This window comes from Manis pentadactyla, chromosome 2, assembly GCF_030020395.1.
Source record: "Manis pentadactyla isolate mManPen7 chromosome 2, mManPen7.hap1, whole genome shotgun sequence".
NCBI lineage: Eukaryota > Metazoa > Chordata > Mammalia > Pholidota > Manidae > Manis > Manis pentadactyla.
In genome coordinates, this window is record NC_080020.1 from 34,644,805 (window position 1) to 34,663,238 (window position 18,434).

Sequence of the window (18,434 nt, forward strand, 5' to 3'; positions counted from 1 at the left end):
ACAAATATTTCTCTCAATTCTTCTTTTAACTTTGTTATCAAAGTTTGTGACCTTATAGAAATGTCTGGGCAAACCCATCAATACTTTTCTTTACAGATCCTGAACCTTTGTCATGCATAAAAAGGTCTTTCCTATTTCAAAATTACTAAAATATTCACTTCTATCTTCATGTAATATTTTAATAATTTTTTATACTTAAAATATTAGATCCATCTGGGCTTACTATGACATAAGAAATAAAATAGGGACCTGGCTTTGTTTCTAAATAGCTAGCGTGGTGTCCCAATACTACTTATAGAATAATCTCTTTTTTACCACAGCACTGAAATGCCATATAAAATTCTCAAGGATATTTGGCTCTCTTTCTAAACTGTATGATTTCATTCAGTTATCTGCATGTTCTTGTACTTCCTGCCTTTTTAATTACCGTGTTTTTATTATACGTTTTAGTATCTGTAGAGGTGGGTTTACCCATCATCCCTATACCACCCCCACCACCCCTATTTGTGGTTATTCTTTCAAATTCTATATTCCTCCATATATTTCATTTTGGCTCATTTAGGTTTCCCTCCACCCCAGAAAAAAAAAACTTCCTGTTGGTATTGTACTGAGGTTGTCTTGAATTTACAGATTAGTTTGGGGAGAACTAAAGTTATCTTGGATAGAGACTTCCTGCACTAAAGCATGTTATGTCTTTCCATTTATACATGCCTTCTTTTTATGCCTCTTTATAAAGTTTTATGGCTTCCTTCACATAGGTCCCACCAATACTCAGTTTCTAAGTGTTCTACAGGGAAATTGCTGTTTCCAGCGAGGTTGAAGCATGGCACACACTCCTTTTGGCATCAAAGATGAGCCCTTAAGTGCTGTGGAAACCACTCCATCCCATTGTTCTCAACTCTGGGCCTAAGCCAGGAGGTAGCTTCCCTCCTGGAAGCTGGAATGGGTCAATCAATTAATCAGTGGGTAATTGATGACATTGATTGCATGCCCAGTCCTGTGCTAGGAGCATAGGACACAGACACCATCTTCAAGGAGCTTTGATATCCCTCAAGAATGGCATTCTGTACTAACCTTTGTGCTAGGGACTCTGTTTTGAAGGGAAATACAGAAGTGGCCTGGAACAGTCAGAACAGGTTTCAGGAAGGAGATGGGAAATGAGCTGGGTGCTGGCATGTGCTTACTATTTAAATAAATGAAGAAGAGGGAGGAAGCAAAGCATAAGCAAGGGAATCACTCCACAGCCATTTATTCAGCACCTGACATGAATCCGATACTGGGCTAGGCACATGAAGAGGAGGTTATGTGCTCAATATTTTTACACATTCTCTATAAGGCAATCTCTGCATTAGGTGATAGAGATACCAAGATAAGTAAGACTGATCCTTGCCTCGAGGAGCTTGTAAGCTTGTAAGGGAGATGGACTCATAAATAAATAAATCCAACAACTATTATGATAGAAGTTTGTGGAGAGAAAAACAGAGACTCTGAATCTAGTGACTGTGCACCCTCTGGGTGCCCATGGATGGGAGTCAGTGGGTCTGTATGCCCCTGAAAGTATATGGTGCTAAGTGATCTGCATAAATAGCATCATCGGGTTGAGAAGAGTAAAACAAAACTCTTGGCTTCCAGATAATTTGTTTTAATGGCCAATAAAATACATGTAAAGATACCATTATAAATAACAAACAGTTCTAGCCTTCCCCCAGCCCAGGGGTGTTCTAAGACGTCAGAGGCAATATTGTCTATTGTAGAAACTGCCCAGCTTTGGGAATAGGCAGATTTGGGTTTGAATCCAAACTCTACCATTTAATAGCTGTGTGACATTGGGTGAGTTCTGTATACTCAAAGACTCCATTCCCACACCTACAAATTGAGAATTGAGAATTAGAGCCCCCACCCCTCCCATCCTGCCTACTGTGAGGGTGAAATTAGGTAGGTATGCAAATCAACTGGATCTTAGCAGATCTTTGCAGCCTGTTTATTTCTTCCTCTGGATCACTCTTTCCTGCTGGATATTATAGTTTCATGCATTTGCATTAAAACTTAACATGGGTCTGTTGGCCCCAAGGTAGAAGGTGATAAATGCCATATTTAGGTTCAGATAAAGTGCTTTCACACTTCTGGGGAAGCTATGCCCTGTGGGCTGTGGTTATGAGGAGGAATTTAAGCCAGGCCTGGGAGAATGGGGAGGAGGAAGGGTAAGGAAAGGGCATCCCAGCCTAATGGGGAACATGGATGAAGGGAACAGAGCCAGAAAACTCAGCTCACGTTGTGAAGAATCAGTCATTTCAGCTATGTTGAGGAGGTCTTCAGTTCCATCCTAAGCAGCTTGAACTTTATCCTATAAACTAGGAGCCGCTGGAGGACTTAAGGCAAGGGAGTCAATCCTGTGGTGAGGTGGCTCTCAGCCCAGCCTCTGCTCATCCATGGATACCAAGATACCCAGGAAAACAATTTTAAAAATAAAAGTGCAATGTGGGCTAAGGCAATTCTTCTCACTTCAGGATCTTGTTAAAAAGCAGATTCTCATTCACTGGATCACTAAGATCCCACATTTCTAACAAGCACCCAGGAGTTATCAGTGCTGTTTATCCATGAACCTCACTTTGAGTAGCCAGGGGCTAACATATTTTGGGTTTATTGTTTTTAATACTCTTGTTATTCTTGTAACACATGTTGGCTGAGTGCCTGTCATGTGTCAGACACTGTGTTAGGCCCAGGGGAAAGAGAAGAATCAGACAAGAACTCTCTTTTCTAAAGATTCAGAGTCTAATCAGAGGGGATGAGGCATAGCCCTAAGCAACTGTAATTCAAGGTAGAAAGTGATAAATGCTGTGATTTAGGTTTAGATAAAGTGCTTTGACAATTCAGCAAAGAAAGAGATTGTTCCCAGTTGAGGGAGAAATTGCCTGGTGCTTAAGGAAATGAACAGAAGCTTCTTATTAAACAGTGAGTAAGAGCTCAGACTTCAGAGCTGCATTTTAATCCTACCTCTACCCTTACTAAATATGCAACTTTGTTAATCTCTTAAACCTCAGTTTCCTCATCTGTAAAATAAGATATGATACCAGCATGGTTGCTGGAAGGATTCTATGAGCAAATGTTGGTAAACATATCTAATAACTAGTTCCTAGTCCACTGTAAATGGTAGCTCTGGGGATCATTACTGTTTCCAACATTTGCTTTAAAACTTAACATGGGTCTGTCGGCCCCAAAGATGTTGTATTTGTTGGACAATTTTATGATCTCATTCCAGGGTTAACTAGCAAATGAAAATGGAAAAACCTCAAAGGGAATTTTCAAATCCAAGGAAACCTCCTTTACAAAGATGGTGCTGAAAGAATTAGCAACTATTTTAGATTTTTCAAGCTTTTATTGAGCCAGACTGTTTCAGCTGGAGAGCCTTGGCTTGGCTGTAGATGTAGCCAAATGCTCCTAATAAGAGCTACATTGGAAAGACATTCTACTCAATTTACAGGATGATCAAAATGGTTTTACCACTCACTGGCTCCCCTGAGGTCACTGGATTTTCTGATGCTGACTGTGAAATAAGTCAAATCAAATGTGACATTCTAGAGTCCCAGAATGTCAGAGCCCAGAGGGACATTACAAACCACCCAGTCCCAGGGGCCCAGGTAAGCGATACGTGAGGTCCCCACGCCTTGCTGCAGTCTCCGAGGCCACCCATTGGTCATTCCTTCAACCAATAGTCAGTGAAGGTCTAGGGATGTAGTAATACATAAGGAATAAAAAGGGCCCCCCCTTTTCTGTCCCGCTGTGAGGGAATAAGGGCAGGGGGCCCACAACACATCAGGAACTAACAGAGGAGGTTGCTGGGCTAACAACAGAAGATCACATCTCAACCCTTTCTCTTCCTCTTACCTGCGCAGGACCGTGGGCACGTGCTGCCTGCCATCTGTGCTTCTGTTTCTTCATCTGTAAAGCAGGGATAATCCCAGGTTGCTCATAGAGCTGCTGCGGGAATTAAATGAAATAGAGCATAAAAAAGTCAACTGACACATAACAAGGACCCAATAAACTATCTTTTGTGTTTTTTTGTTTTTGTTTTTGATTTTCAGTTATAGTTGTTGAATTTTTCCCAATTATAAAAGTAATTTATGTTCATGGAGAAATTTTTGGAAAACACCAAAAAGCATAGAAAGGGAAAATTCCACCCTTAATTCCACCCCCAAAAGATAAACACTCTTGATGTTTCCTTCCAGGCATATTCCTTCCAATCCTTTATACATATCAACACATATACTTTGTTGCCCCATGAACTGTATTGATAGTGATTAACACTTTCTGTTAGAGGCTGCCTGGGTTCAAATTCTAATCTTATCACCCACTAGCTCTGTGACTTCATGCAATTTACCTTCCACTCCCCCATATGATAGTGATGGCCTCCAGCGGATGCTGCACGTTGGACACACAGTCACCAAAGAGTGCTATAGACTATGGGGTGGAATGGTGCCCCCCTGGAGCTGTGCAAGGCACAGTCATGCTGGCTGCCTTGGGAACAGTGACAGTTGAAGGAATAACTGGCTTAACGATGGTTAAGCATTTAGCCCAGTGGTAGGCCCACAGTTAAATGGTAGTGACTACTGCACAAATGTGCCCCATGGTTTTGAAGAGTAGAGGTTCACAGAGGGCTGATACCTTGTGTTCACAGTTCAGATTTGTTGAATGACACTTTAAAGATAACCTGATGGGACCATGTCTGGCTAAGACATGCTTCTCCCTGTGCTGCTCCTGCTCAGCCTTAGCTTTTAATCCTTGTACTTCACAATACCTGTAAATTGCCCTCACCCTCAGACCCAAAAGACACGGGTGGGCTCCCAGCTGCTTGCTGCTTTATCCCTCCTGCCTCAAGCTCCACCTCCTACTCGGCCCACCCAGGCATCAGGCTCTCAACCCCTCCAAGCCCTTTCAGAAGTGTTATCTCCTTTGTTCTGCTTAAAAAGCCACGGCAAGATGCCACCAAAAGGCATCATCAGAGTGGAGCTGCAGTGCATCCCACAAGCAGTTTCCCAGGGCTGCACCTCTACTGCTGCTCAAAATCACTTACAGACTTGAGGGGTGTGCAGATAGCTTGAAGTGACAGCAAGAGATGGCACAGAAACTCGGAACCACATATTCAGTCAAGCAGTCAGTCACTGAATAAATATTTATTTAGTACCTACTGTATGTCAGGGGCTGGGCTCTCCTGTTCCCTGTTTACTTCTCTTGCAATCCTTTAGGTTCCTCAAAGAGGAATTCCTCTCATTTCAAGGCAAGACTTCAACACCCCTCAGCCCCAGCTAATCTCCTTTTTTGAAAAAGAGAGCAAGCCTCAGGCCCACCACTGTCTGGAGCAATCCAGATGTACTTAGAGTGTTTTTATTTTCACCTTATTTTTCTCTACCATCACGATCTATTTATAGCAAATGATGCAGGCTTTTAAATAGTGATAGAAAAGCTTCCTTAACCGAAATTTAGTCTAGATACCAAGAGTTAACTGATCTAAAGAAAAAACGAAGCAGAAACCAGTGATCCAGGTGGTAGAGCAACCTGATGCTGAGGGAGTCCTAGACTTGAGATGGGTGAGTCTTAACACTCTGATGGTTGCTGACCCCTTCAAGCCAATGATGACAGCTATGGATTCTCCCCAGGAAAGATGTGAATGTTGCACACAATTTTAGCAAGTTCAAACACCACCTGAAGCCCATCTCTGAGCTGTAATGGAAAGAGCAGCAGGGTGACAGTCCTGACACCTGGTCAAAATAGTAGATGTCCTCCTCTTCACCACCTTACGCATTTTGGTAGGAGTAGTACTGGAAGTAACTACAGCACTGGTAGTAGTAATAGCAGTTGTGTTTGAAGCAGTCAAAATAGCTACACATATTGAGTGCTTTCAACATGCCAGGCACTTACCAAGCCTGAGTTCCTCTCATCCATGCACATAGAACTATTGCCATCCCATTTTCCAGGAAACTGAGCCTCACCAAGCTCAAACAGCAACTCCAAGATCACTCACTGGGAAGCCAGCGTCAACATTTGAATTCAGATCTACCTACAGGTCCTTAACCACTGATTCAATATACATTGAAACAAGTGAATGACACTTGAACAGGATGTGGCAGTCATTCTGGCATTCACCAACTGAGTGACCTGATGCCAAGTCACTCATCCTCACTGAGCTCTTGGTAAGGAAGGTTTCCTAGGGCTGACAAGCCATGATTCTAAGAGGCAAGGAGCATTGGGCTATTTCATGAGCAAAGAGAAGTGGAGCCAGGCTCAAGAACAAGTTGGTGGCCGTGTCAAAGAGCTCAGCAGAGCCCTGACTTCCAGCAGAGAGAGCAGGCTTCCAGGAACCTGCATTTCCTGTTGATATTTGCTTCCCTCTCCTGGCAGTTTCGTTGGCCTCCAAAGGCTGTTTGGATGCCCAGGGGAAATGATCCCTGTCACCAACACTCTTTCATGCCAAAGAGGCTCAGCACCTTGCCTAATTAACTGCAGCTTCTTGGCTCCACCAGGGCAGGCCAGTGTGGCAGGGAGGGTCCCTAATCCCAGCAGCTACTGTGCCAGTGTGGGGAGGGGAGAGAGCTGGGGCCGGAACAAGCTTGGAATCCCAGGCGCACAGTAGTCCAGTCCCTGGCCCATACTCCCCCTCTGTAGTGGGTCTAGAGAAGCAAGTATATCCCATTAGGGATGGGCATGGCTTCACGAAGACTCTGAACTTTAAGGCTGGAAAGGACCCAGATCAAGCCACTCAACTAAAAGGAGGAAACTGAGCCCCAGAAAGGGAAAGCAACTTATCCAGAATGATACATAAAATGGGAGCAACAGCAGCACCTTCATCAAGGGATTAATTAGGCAATTAAATGGGCTAATGGTGCAAAGGGTTTAGTGCCAGACCTATACAGAGCACACACACAACATAACCAGTGGTTCTCATAAGCACTAACTACTAGCATTATTGTTATTTGTACATCCTTTAAAAGGGCCAGTCCCTCGGGATGCATCCCCATTAAGCCATTTATTGCCTGTTTTACCGCCATCTTCCACAGGATTGGCGAGCAGAGTCACAGGTCTGTTTTCAGCAAGCATGCTCTCCTGCTCTGGATACTCCCCGCCCCTGCCAGGACAGTCTATGCATCCCCAGCCTCCATCCTGGTCCCTAAGCGTCCTCATTCAGGCACTGTGCTTATCCACTCCTATCCTCCAGAGTTATGCACAAGGTTTCCAAGCTTTTCCTCCCTCTTTCCACTTGTTCCCCCAAATTTTTTCTCCAGTTTTGCATTTTGCCAAGACCAGTTCCTATGCCCTTCAGACTCAGGGACAGAAACAAGGCCATCCCTGTGGAGAGACAACTCACCCTGTCATGGAGACTAGTTGTTCACATGCCCGATTTCCATTTCAGCTGAAGGCTTCCACACAGTGCCTTAAGCCAAAGGAGTACCTGGGATGGTAGGACTAAACCTAATAGTGTGGACCTTGTCACAAATCAGACCACAAGGTGGCGCCCTCATCTGCCTCACCCACAGCAAACCAGAGCAGAGCCCCCTCCCACATGTCCCCCAGTTGAGAAAAGAGTTGGTGTACTTACAGCCAGTGCTTACATCCAGGCATGGATAACCCTCTTTCAAGTTTAAGCCCGTGCCTGGCTTACCCCTGCACCAGGAACCCAGCCATCTCTCCCCAGCACCATCCCTGGATTGCTAAGTAGAGAAGTAGGAGACTGGCTCAAGAGGCCAAACGTTGAATAATCAAGAAGCGAAGTGTTACAGGGCAGAAAACTCAAGTGCAATGCAAAATCAAACTCAGGAATTCTGGAGGCATCTATGCCACCACCTGTGGGATCTTCAGCTACTCTCTGGGACTAGTGTGTCTCCATCTGCAAAACAAAGACTTCAGACTTCATGATTGCAAAGATCCCTCCCATTCAGCTATTCTAGGAGTGCATGCTCTTCATTCAATAAATGGATTCAAAGGTGATTCTGAAGACCAGGCCCTTGGGGAAGCTCACAGCCTAACAGGAGATATAAGACAAGAGTAGGAAAGGTGCTCAACGGCAGCAGAGTGACAGGCTTAGGAACATGGCTTGAAGCTATAAAATGTTCTGTAAAGTATAATTGCATTTTGGAAAACATTTAAATATGTATATACAACAACAACCAAAAAAATTGATAGCATATGCACCAAAATGTGATTTCTCTGCCTTATGGAGTTATGGGTGCTTTTAATATATTTTTTCTTTTCTTTTTGCTTTTTCATATTTTCTCATTTTTTCATTGAAGTTATTATTAATGGCATTTTTTTAGAAAAACATTTTGTATTCAAACAATGTAAATTCCAGCTATATTACAAACATGCTGTGTGACCTGGAGCAAGTCACTTAACCTCTCTAAGTCTCAGTTGCCTTTCATTTAAAATGGAAATTGTTTTTAATCTAATATTGCCATAAAATGTTTTTGGACCTCAAATACACAGGAACGAGTTAATCATGTTTCTGGATTCCTAACACCTCCTCATCATCAGCCTATGCCATTCCACTCCTCTCTTATTTTATTGATTTATTTCCTTTTACTCCCATTCCCCATTCCCATTTCCCTCTGCCTGCCTTCCCACACCCGCCTGCAACCAATTTGTGTTTTGATAGGTATTTTTTAATTTGAAAGTGTTTTTGCAAAAGATTTATAATGCTTTAGTATTATGCTATTCATCTCTGTTCTTTTTCCTGCTTTTTTCACAAAGAACAATGTGCTTAAGATCTTCCCATATTGCTGTATGGAGATGCCATCCAGGGCCTCTTAAGTGCTGTGTAATCACCATGCTACACATCTATCACACTCTACCTCTCCATATTTCCCAGTGAGAAATACTCAGGTTTTTTCCAACTCTCTACCGCCGTAATCAACACTGCCCTGCGCATGCTCATACATGTAGACCTATGGACCTGTGTGAAAATTGTTTGAGATATAGGACCTGGAGCAGAACTGCTGGGTCAGGAGGTGTGTGTATATGTAATGAGGCACAGTGGTGCCAGAGTCTCTCCAGTACATCTTCACAACCAGTGCCCCCACCAGCCATGCAGAAAGCCCACATCCCCATACCCCTGCCTACATATGGCACTATGCAGCTTCCTAATTTTTGCCTGCCTAACTGATATATTATATCTCTTTGTACTTTTCATTTTCATTCATTTGACCACCTAATATTTTAAAGACCTTAGCATATGTTCATTAGCCCTCTGGTTTACTACTTTATAAATTGCCTGTTTTGTTTTCTTTGTCTACATTTCTACTGAGTCTTTTTCTTGTTGATTTGCAGTTGTTCCCTATACTAAATATCAATCCCTTGTCTGCCTCAGATATTGTAAGTGTCTTCTCCCACCCTGGCCTCCTATTTTACCTAATTTGAAGTGTCAAGTCGTTTTTCTTCGTCTCCAGATCAAACAGATCGCACTTTACATTGTCTTCTTTCACCTTTAAAGTTTTACCTTCGCGTTTAGGTCTTTAATACATCTCATTTGCCATGGAAATAAATCAGAGTCTACCTCATAACGTGTGGTGAAGGGTAAAATAATAAAGGTAAAGGGCCTAGCACGGTGCCGGACCCAAGAGCCACGCAATTGTGGGCGATGATTATTACTCTTTGAGTAGAAAGTGGCAAGTGGTGCTCCAGGAAACCTAGTTACAGGAACTTAGATGCCCTTTAGCTAGATCAGGAACAGTTTTGTGGGCGAAGGGGAAGTTACTGAGGTGAGTCCTAAAAATTAATGCATGATTCATTCATTCGTTTTGAGATGGAAAAGCGAGTCTTCCAGGCAGAAAGGGTGGGGTGGGCAAAGAAAGGCCTGGCGGCAAGAATGCTTAGGCGGAGCACAGGGAGGAGAGAGCCTGACTACTCACAATCTGCTGTCTTTCTGTCCTTGCCCACCCCACCCTTCTCCCCGCAGGCTCCCTGTTCTCCACCCTGAAGCCCCCCGACGCCGTGTTCAAGGTGGTGTTCTGGCTGGGCTACTTCAACAGCTGCCTCAACCCCATCATCTACCCGTGCTCCAGCAAGGAGTTCAAGCGCGCCTTCCTGCGCATCCTCGGGTGCCAGTGCCGCGGCCGCCGCCGCCGCCGCCGCCGCCGCCGCCGCCTGGGCGGCCTCGCCTACACGTACCGGCCGTGGACGCGCGGCGGCTCGCTGGAGCGCTCGCAGTCGCGCAAGGACTCGCTGGACGACAGCGGCAGCTGCCTCAGCGGCAGCCAGCGGACCCTGCCCTCGGCCTCGCCGAGCCCGGGCTACCTGGGCCGCGGCGCGCCGCCGCCCGTCGAGCTGTGCGCCCTCCCGGAGTGGAAGGCGCCCGGCGCCCTCCTGAGCCTGCCCGCGCCCGAGCCCCCCGGCCGCCGCGGCCGCCACGACCCGGGCCCGCTCTTCACCTTCAATCTCCTGGCCGAGCCCGAGAGCCCTGGGACCGACGGCGGCGCCAGCAACTGCGGCTGCGAGGCCGCGGCCGACGTGGCTAACGGGCAGCCGGGCTTCAAAACCAATATGCCCCTGGCGCCCGGGCAGTTTTAGGGCCCCGCGTACAGCTTTCTTTCCCTGGGGAGGAGGTCACCGTGGGGGGCGGGCGGTGAGTGTCGGCGCCCGGTAGACGCGGGCCCCGAGGGGGACGGGGGGAGGGGGGCGGGGAGAGGGGCAGCTGCTTTTCTGGCAGGGGCATGGGTGCCAGGTACAGCGCGGAGAGCGGGGCCGAGCATGCTGAGCCTGGGGGACCCAACGCCGGCCCGGATTTACGTCTCTCTCTCTCTGTATATATATGTAAACGAGTCCCTCTGTACATGTATTTAACCGTGTGTACACGTGCGTGTGTCTGTGCGGTGTACGTGTGGTCTGCGTGTGTGCGTGTGTGGCGGCCGCCCGCGCGGGGGCAGAGTGCGTGTGCGCCCAGGATGCGGCAGGGCGCTCTTCGTCCCGTGACTTCGTACCTCTCAAGCCCCTCCTTGTAATTCACTGAATGATGGCACTTTGTGGGGGGCTGGAATCAAAGTCGGACATTAAAAGTCATTTCTCCTGTGTGCCTTTGAGTTTTCTGTGATCTCAGTGGTAGGCAGGATCTGGGGTTCCCTTTTCCTTCTTCTTCAGGTTTGTCCCTGTCCCATGGACAGTAGTGGTGCAGGACCCCCTTGGCCCTATTTCTCCCTTAGCGACTACTGCCCAAGACTAAACAAATCTGATCCTGCGGCTGAAAGTGACCCCCTGGACTTAGCCCATAAACCCTGCTTGCCTACTTTTGACCCTTAGCAGTATCTAAACCCTCCTGCTGCAGGCAACACTTGCAATGTCTGGCCTGGCCCTGATCCCTTGGACCCCAATCCCAGCTGGGGCTCCCTGGCCAGGACCCTAATTGGGCCTGTCACTTGAGAGGAGATGGGACCCAAGCAGAGATGGGCTGCTTCCCTTCATCTCCTCCCCACATCCATAAAGCCAGACGCTCCATTGTTTGCTTGTGTGCACAGAAGCTGAAAAAGAAATCCAGACTGAAGAATTTTCTGGACAAGATACAGATCCGTGTGGCCAAGCAACACACAGAGACACAAGGACCCTCCAAAGCTCTAACTGACAAGCCTACCTAGGAAAGAGGCACTGAGGAAAATCACTCAGAGTTAGAGCATGACTCTGAGAAGGTAACCTCGATTCATTGGGCCTGCAACTGATTTACTGTATGGCCTTGAGAAAGTCACATTCCCTTTCTAGATCTTGGTTTCCCATTTGTGTAATGATGGGATTGATTCCAAGGTCTTTTTTTTTTTTAACTCTAAAGCCTCTAGTTTGCAAAAAGAATAAAGGGAACGCAACAAAAAAAGGATCATTTTCTTCCCTGAAATACAAAAAAGCATGACAATCCCATTCTCTTTCCACTTTGCTTTTTCTAAATTGGGCTTCCTAATTTTTCAAGCAAAATCCTCCTCCAGTAATTAGCATGTCAGTCATTTATACTATAGGTGATTGAAAGAGAATATGATTTAAGTGGAGAGGAGCAGTATTTAGTGCAGCTGAAAATGTAGGGATATCAGGCATGGCTGGATCCAGGGAGATTTAAACAAGATTGTCACCTTGCTCATTAGGCTTTTACTCATTCATCTAGCTTCCATCTTTGATTCTGCTTATTTTTATATGTTGCCCATGTTTGCTTTCTGCAAACAGCTTTCTCACACCTTTCCTATAACTTGAAACCCTCAAAAAGGAAAAATAAGATTTCCCAGCAGTTCTGCCAAAAAAAGTCCTGAGAAGCCAGAAGTTCTGTATCACAGATCCCTTTGACACTCTGATAAAAGCTATAGCTATTCCTTCCAGAAAAAACTGCACATACAAAACAAAAGCACAAAAAAAAAACCATTTTTATACAGTTTCAAGTTACTCAGCCCTGTTTAAGACTCCATGAACTAAGCTTGATAACCCAGATTCACAGGTTATTTGAGCTAAACTTGATTTTCAGAATTATCTAGGCCAATTCCTCTCATCTTTACAGATGGAGAGACTAAGGTAAATAATTCAACAAACTCACACTGAACTAGTAGTAGGCCCCAGGTGGGCTGTCTCCCTTTATGTTCGCTTGGGCTGCAATCTTGAGGTTAAGTACATCCTCCACTGGAGAGTATGTCCCTTTTTGCCTCTACAGAGAAAAGGAAAGAAGCACTTGAACCCAATTCCTAGGAAAGAAGGAACCGTTCGGGGCAGTCCTCTAAAAACATTTTGTTAGCAACACAAATCTTCCAAGTCAGCCTTATACAGAATCCTGGTGTAACTGCAGCCCAGAATGAAGCAGAGAAAGGAAGAGAGAGCCTCACTCCCCTGGCCTCCTTCTCCTCCTCCTTAGCCCCTTCTCTGGCCTACCCCAAGCACCCTAGGGCTCCACAGAATAAGATTCAAAAATCACTGATCTAGTGCATGAGAATGGGACTTGGAGTCAGTAGCACCTGGGTACAGCTCTTGACTCTGTGTGACCTTGAACAATTCATCTTGTTTCTTGCAGTCTGTTTCCCCATCTATCAAGTGGACATGGTCTATACAGCCCACCAGGAAGCACAGAGGATTCAGTGAGATCACTGTGGTATAAACACTGAACTGGGAATCACTGAGAAGATGCAAGCTATAATTTGGACCTCAAATATCTGAAGCCATAGACACCAAAGGCAATTTCCTGAGTTGCTCATTTGTGATGACTTCATATATTACTGGTGTGTGGAGGCAATCCAGGTGGCACAGGGAGGCAGTGGCAGCCTCCCGCCCCTTTCTAGAAGCAAAGTTGGCCAAGCAGTGGTTCACACCCTATAGACTGCTGGGTTCCCCCAGCCAGAGGCTGCATTATGCTGACCTCTCCATAGTCAGGCCCAGGGAGGGCCTGGAGTGCATTAAATAGGTCTTCTCTACTCTGGCCTCCCACTGATAGGAAAGTGGCCCTACCTTATCCTCTCCAGCCACCCAAACACTCCTGAATAATGTCACCACTGAGGCATGCACAGGGTACATCTACCAACCAAAGCAGAGTTAAGTGGCTTGGCAAGAATCAGTTGGCAGGACAATAGCTAATCATCCTGATCTGGGTCCAAAACCCACCTCTGCCAGTTAGTAGCTATGTGACCTTGGGCAACTCACATCACAAGTCTAAACTTCAGTTCCCTGAACGTAAAATAGGGACAATAATAATTCCTCCATCATAGGGACATTAGGAGGATCAAATGAGATCATGAGGAAAAAGCAACACCAAGTTTAGTCACCTGGGAAACATCCGATAAATGATAGCTAGTAACAGAGGGATTAATTATTCAAGTCTTTACTTCAATGTAAGAAGTTTAGGAAATCTGAATAAATGGATAAAGAAAACAAATTCAGTATTATTCATCAGATTCCAGGGGTTTAGCACTCAGAGTCCCCCTTGAAGAAGAAAGACAGAAATTCATGACATTTAAAGAATTTTGTAGGCACTATTTATTACCCATGGGCGACCTTACTTAGCCTCCCTCCCAGTCGTTCTCAGCTCTTTCTGCCTCAGCTCTGCAGGTCCCCTCGGGATGCCTTTGGCCCTGCCCCACTAGGCCATGGGGTGTAGCCTGACTGAGGGTAAGGCTGAGGGTATGAAGGGAGGGCTGGGTGAATTGGGAAGAACTTGTATCCTTCCAACCTTATACCTGGACCTGCCTGCTGAAGCTTGAGAGCCAAGAATTTGAGACTTTTTGCCTTGACTTCCCTTAGAAAACCTTCCCCTTAGGCAATAGGTGGTTTCCTTCTAGCTGGCTGGCTAGAGGCAGAGCTTCAGTGTGGGAGCTGATTTGCTGCAGGGTGGGTGATGGGAGGACGGGAGGGCGCCCAGAGGAGCTACTGGCTGCCTTGCCCCCTCTGGCTTCTCCCCTACTGCTGCTCCCTCCTCCCCACCAGCCCTTCTGGCCTCTGCTGACTGAGCCTGACTCCCCCACTCTGGCCTCCATACTTCCTGGCCCCTCTGCCTAGAGCCCCTTCTCTCCTCGTGGCTTCCTCCCTCACCTCCTCCACCACGTCTTAGCTCAAGTGTCACCTTCTCTGGGGCCATCTGATTTCTCTGTCCTATTTAAAACTGGCCTCCCCTGTGCCAGCACCACCCAGGGTTCCCTCTAGCCTTTTTCTACCTTATTTTTCACCATAGCACTTATCCATACCCAGCATGTTAAATATTTTACCTGTTTATGTGTTTTTTATTCTGTGTCCCCGCACACACTAGAAATGCACATTCCAAGAGGATATTTTTGTCTGTTCGGTGTTGTATCTTCAGCATCTAAAGTAATGCCTGACACATGGTAGGTATGCAAATATTTTTTATTGAATGAGTGTATATTACCCTACTTTGAACAAGGATTGTGATAACAGCATTCTTAGAACAGGGTGCTGTGGGAGCTCAGCAGGCACTCCAACCTCTACCTTCATGATGGGGAGAGAAACAGTTCTGGTCAGGGAAGGCTTCCTGTAGGGAGTGCCGTCCGAAGAACGTCAGTGGGCCCTCACTGTCCACCTGTGTTTCCACTGTTAGTGGTCTCACGCACCCAGTGGAGATGGGAGTCCGAAGGCCAGACCCAGAGTCCCAGCGCTTTCTAGGCCTCCATCTACTGACTGGCAATCAGGAACACTGACAGAGATAACCCCTGATCTGTGTCAATCTGTGACTAAAGCTTTTGTTTTGTTCTACTGTCCTCAATGTACAAACTTCAGAGACAAGCTATTTTGGGCGACAGCTTCATTGGGATTAGTAAGACAAACAGCTCTGGCCCTTGCCAGTGGCCTCATTCAGAGAAGCAGCATCTTTGTAAGAGGGATGCTTGGGAGCAGAGGAAAGTGTTAAAACCTGGAGACTGCCCTTGCATGTAGTGTCAGCAGCTACTATCGGAAGCAGATTACTTACCCATCAAAGGCCTCCTGAATCCAATAACACCTACACCTGTATAGAACTTCAGTCCCTCATTTGTTCTTTCATTTATTCTGCAATCATTGAGCACCTACACAAAGCTGGGAGACAAGAATACAAAGGAGAATAAAACCCAGTCTTTGCGCTCATGAAATTTTCAGTCTGGAAGAGGAAGTTGAATTCCTCCTTTCCTCTAACTCTGCCCCCTTTCTGGTCTTGGGATTTTAGAAAACAAAGCAAGGAAAACTTGCAAGCATCTCCTGCTTCCCCCTGTCCACATCTCACCTGAAGGAGTGAAGCCCAAAGCCTGCTGCCTGCTTGAATGAAGGGAAAGGGGTGGGTGGGGGCAGAAAAGAGAATGAACATCAAAAAATAGCATCCAGTCACTCACTACCCAAATATCCAGTCAATCCCCACCCACAGGGTGAACCCAGCTATTGAGACACTCCACATGTGTGCATGCACACACGGGAAGGATGAAGCTTGCTGACAGCCAGGTGTGGAGAGGTCCGTCCAGTCCATCCAGCTTGTCCAGCTCAAGGCCATCCCTCACAAGCTTCTACAGAGCAGGTGCTGATGGGAAAGCATCTGTGGCACTCAGGGTTGAAGCAGCCCCATTCCTCCCCTCCCTGCCCGGTGCCACGGTGAGTGTGGCAGGTTTCCAGGAAGGGGCTCTAAGGACAGAGTTAGCAGGGCTTCCCGACCCCGACTGGAGCACTGTGCTGCCCAGAAAGCCCCAGGCTGTGATCCTTCCCAGGCAACACTCTCCCCTGCGACTGGGAAGCAGCTGCAGGGAGATGGCAGGGAGCACCAGACGCCTTCTTCAAGGATCTTCCCCACGGCAGTGTTCGAGCCCCAGATACTGTAGCGTGTTTGTCCTTCAGCCTCATTGCTAAGGTCCCTGAGGGACAGGTATTCCTTCAACATCTGTTTATGACAATATTACTAAGGGCCTCCTCCAAGCCCAGCATGCTTAGAATACAGGGATGAGCAAGACAGATCCACCCAGCTGGTGTGATGGGAATATGGCAGGAGCACCCACTGAACTAGTTAGTTCTGGGGTTCATGGTCTGATGGTGCCCACTGCCCTGGTGGCCCAGTGGCCCTCCCAAGCATCTGCTGGCATCAGTTGACATACACAGAATTAAAAGAATCTGCAATAAGGGCAGTTGGGTGGGTGGGCATCTGGGGTCAGGAGGACAATACACCCTTTTTTTCCCTGATATCACTGATGTCTACCTTTCTCCCTCCATTGACCCACATTGCCTGCCTTCCATCTACCAACCTACTTCTTTATTGCCCTTGACAAAAACCCTCCTTGTGTTTATACTCCGTGTACTCCACATGCTGTCCCCCTCCGCATCCCCAACCCAAGCCTCTCACATCCGTTGCAAACAGGCTTTCCTCCCCACCACTTTCTCGGAACTGTGCTTGTCAAGGTCATGAAGGGCCCCAGTGCTGCCCAAACCACACTCTCAGCAGCTGGACACAACTGATCATGCCCCTTTTTAATCTGCAAGCACTTCTTCCACACAGCTGCCAACCTCACTGACCACTCCTCAGGAACTTCTCCTCCCTTCCTCTCAACGCTGAAGCTCCCCACAGCTCAGTCCTTGGATCTTTTCCTTCATTCCTTGGTGATTTCATCCCCTCCTGTGGCATTAAATTCTACCCACACGATGATGACTCCCACATTATGTCACCAGCCCAGGCCTTCCAGACGCATCTCAAACTTGGCACGTCCCCAGCTGACCTCTTGTTCCTCTTGCACAATGGTCCCTCCCCCATCCCAGTAAATGCTCCACTATTCACCTGATTGCACAAACCAAAAAGCCCAGAGTATCCTTGACTTGTCTCTGGCTCTCAAAACCCACATCAATCGTCAGAAGATCTGCTGGTCTGCATTGCAAAATGTGTCCACAGTCCATCCACTGCTCAGCACCTCCTGTGCTGCCACCACCAGCACCTTCTCCAGCTGAACTACTGCAGTTGCCTCCAAACTAACCTCCCAGATGCCACCTTAGAAAACTCCACTTGTACCACCCTCCCTGTCGCTAAAATGATCCCTTTAAAAAGTGAATGAGGAGGGTGGGTGAGGAGGGAGAGGGGTTGGGGGGGCACTATAAGTTGCAGTCACAATACAGGTGGGTCATGGGGATGGTGGTACAGCACAGAGAATACAATTAATGACTGTAACATCATACTACGTTGATAGACAGGGACCGCAGTGGAGGAGGTGAGGACTTGATAATATAAGTGAGAGTTGAACCACTGTGTTGTGTATTTGAAACCATAAGATTGTATATCAATGATACTTTAAATAAATAAATAGATGTTCTGGGGCAGAAGAGGGAGTAAATGAGACCATTCCACTGCTTAAACACTCCAGATGAGCTCCCATCACAATAACATCCAAACTGCTTGCAGTGATCTGCCCCTTCCCCGTTCCTCCCCACCTCATTTCCCCTCCTCTCCCTCTCTCTGCTTTAGCTACATGCTGTCCCCCTTGACAACACACCAGGGACACTCCTTTCTTAGTCTCTGCTCTTGCTGTTCCCTCTGCCTGTGCTATTCCAGATATTTACCATTGTTACCACCTTCCAGACTCTGTTCACACATCACCACCTCAGAGAGGCCTTCCCTGATCACTCATTCTAAAAGAGACCTGTTTCTGTAGCTCCTAACCTGGCTTTCCCTTTTTACAGCACTTACTACAAACCAATACTTATTTATTTATTGGCTCTCTCCTCCATTAGAACATGAACTCCACCTAGGCAAGAACTTGACCCATTGTACTCATTTCTGGATCTCCAGATCAGAGACGAGCACTGGCACATAGCAGGCACTCATTAAATATTCATTGAATGAATGAATGAATGATGCCTTGTTTCTGGTCCCTGGCCAGGCCTCAAGTAGTGGTGTGCCAACACTGCCTTTTACCAGCTGTGAGGCTGATAATGAACATCTCTTTCCAACTCTGCATTCAGTGACATCACACTGGTAGCTTAAAATCTGCTGTGAT

The 18,434-nt window shown here is 46.7% G+C and overlaps 1 protein-coding gene across 1 annotated transcript in view; it reads left to right on the plus strand.

Moving 5' to 3' along the window:
• Nucleotides 1-10,616, plus strand: part of ADRA1B (adrenoceptor alpha 1B) — a 47,814-nt gene extending 37,198 nt beyond the window's left edge. The window contains exon 2 of the mRNA XM_036917089.2: nt 9,944-10,616. Coding sequence (XP_036772984.2) covers nt 9,944-10,554 — 611 coding nt within the window. The 3' untranslated portion in view covers nt 10,555-10,616. The remainder of the gene's footprint in view (nt 1-9,943) is intronic.
• Nucleotides 10,617-18,434: the final 7,818 nt, after the last annotated feature.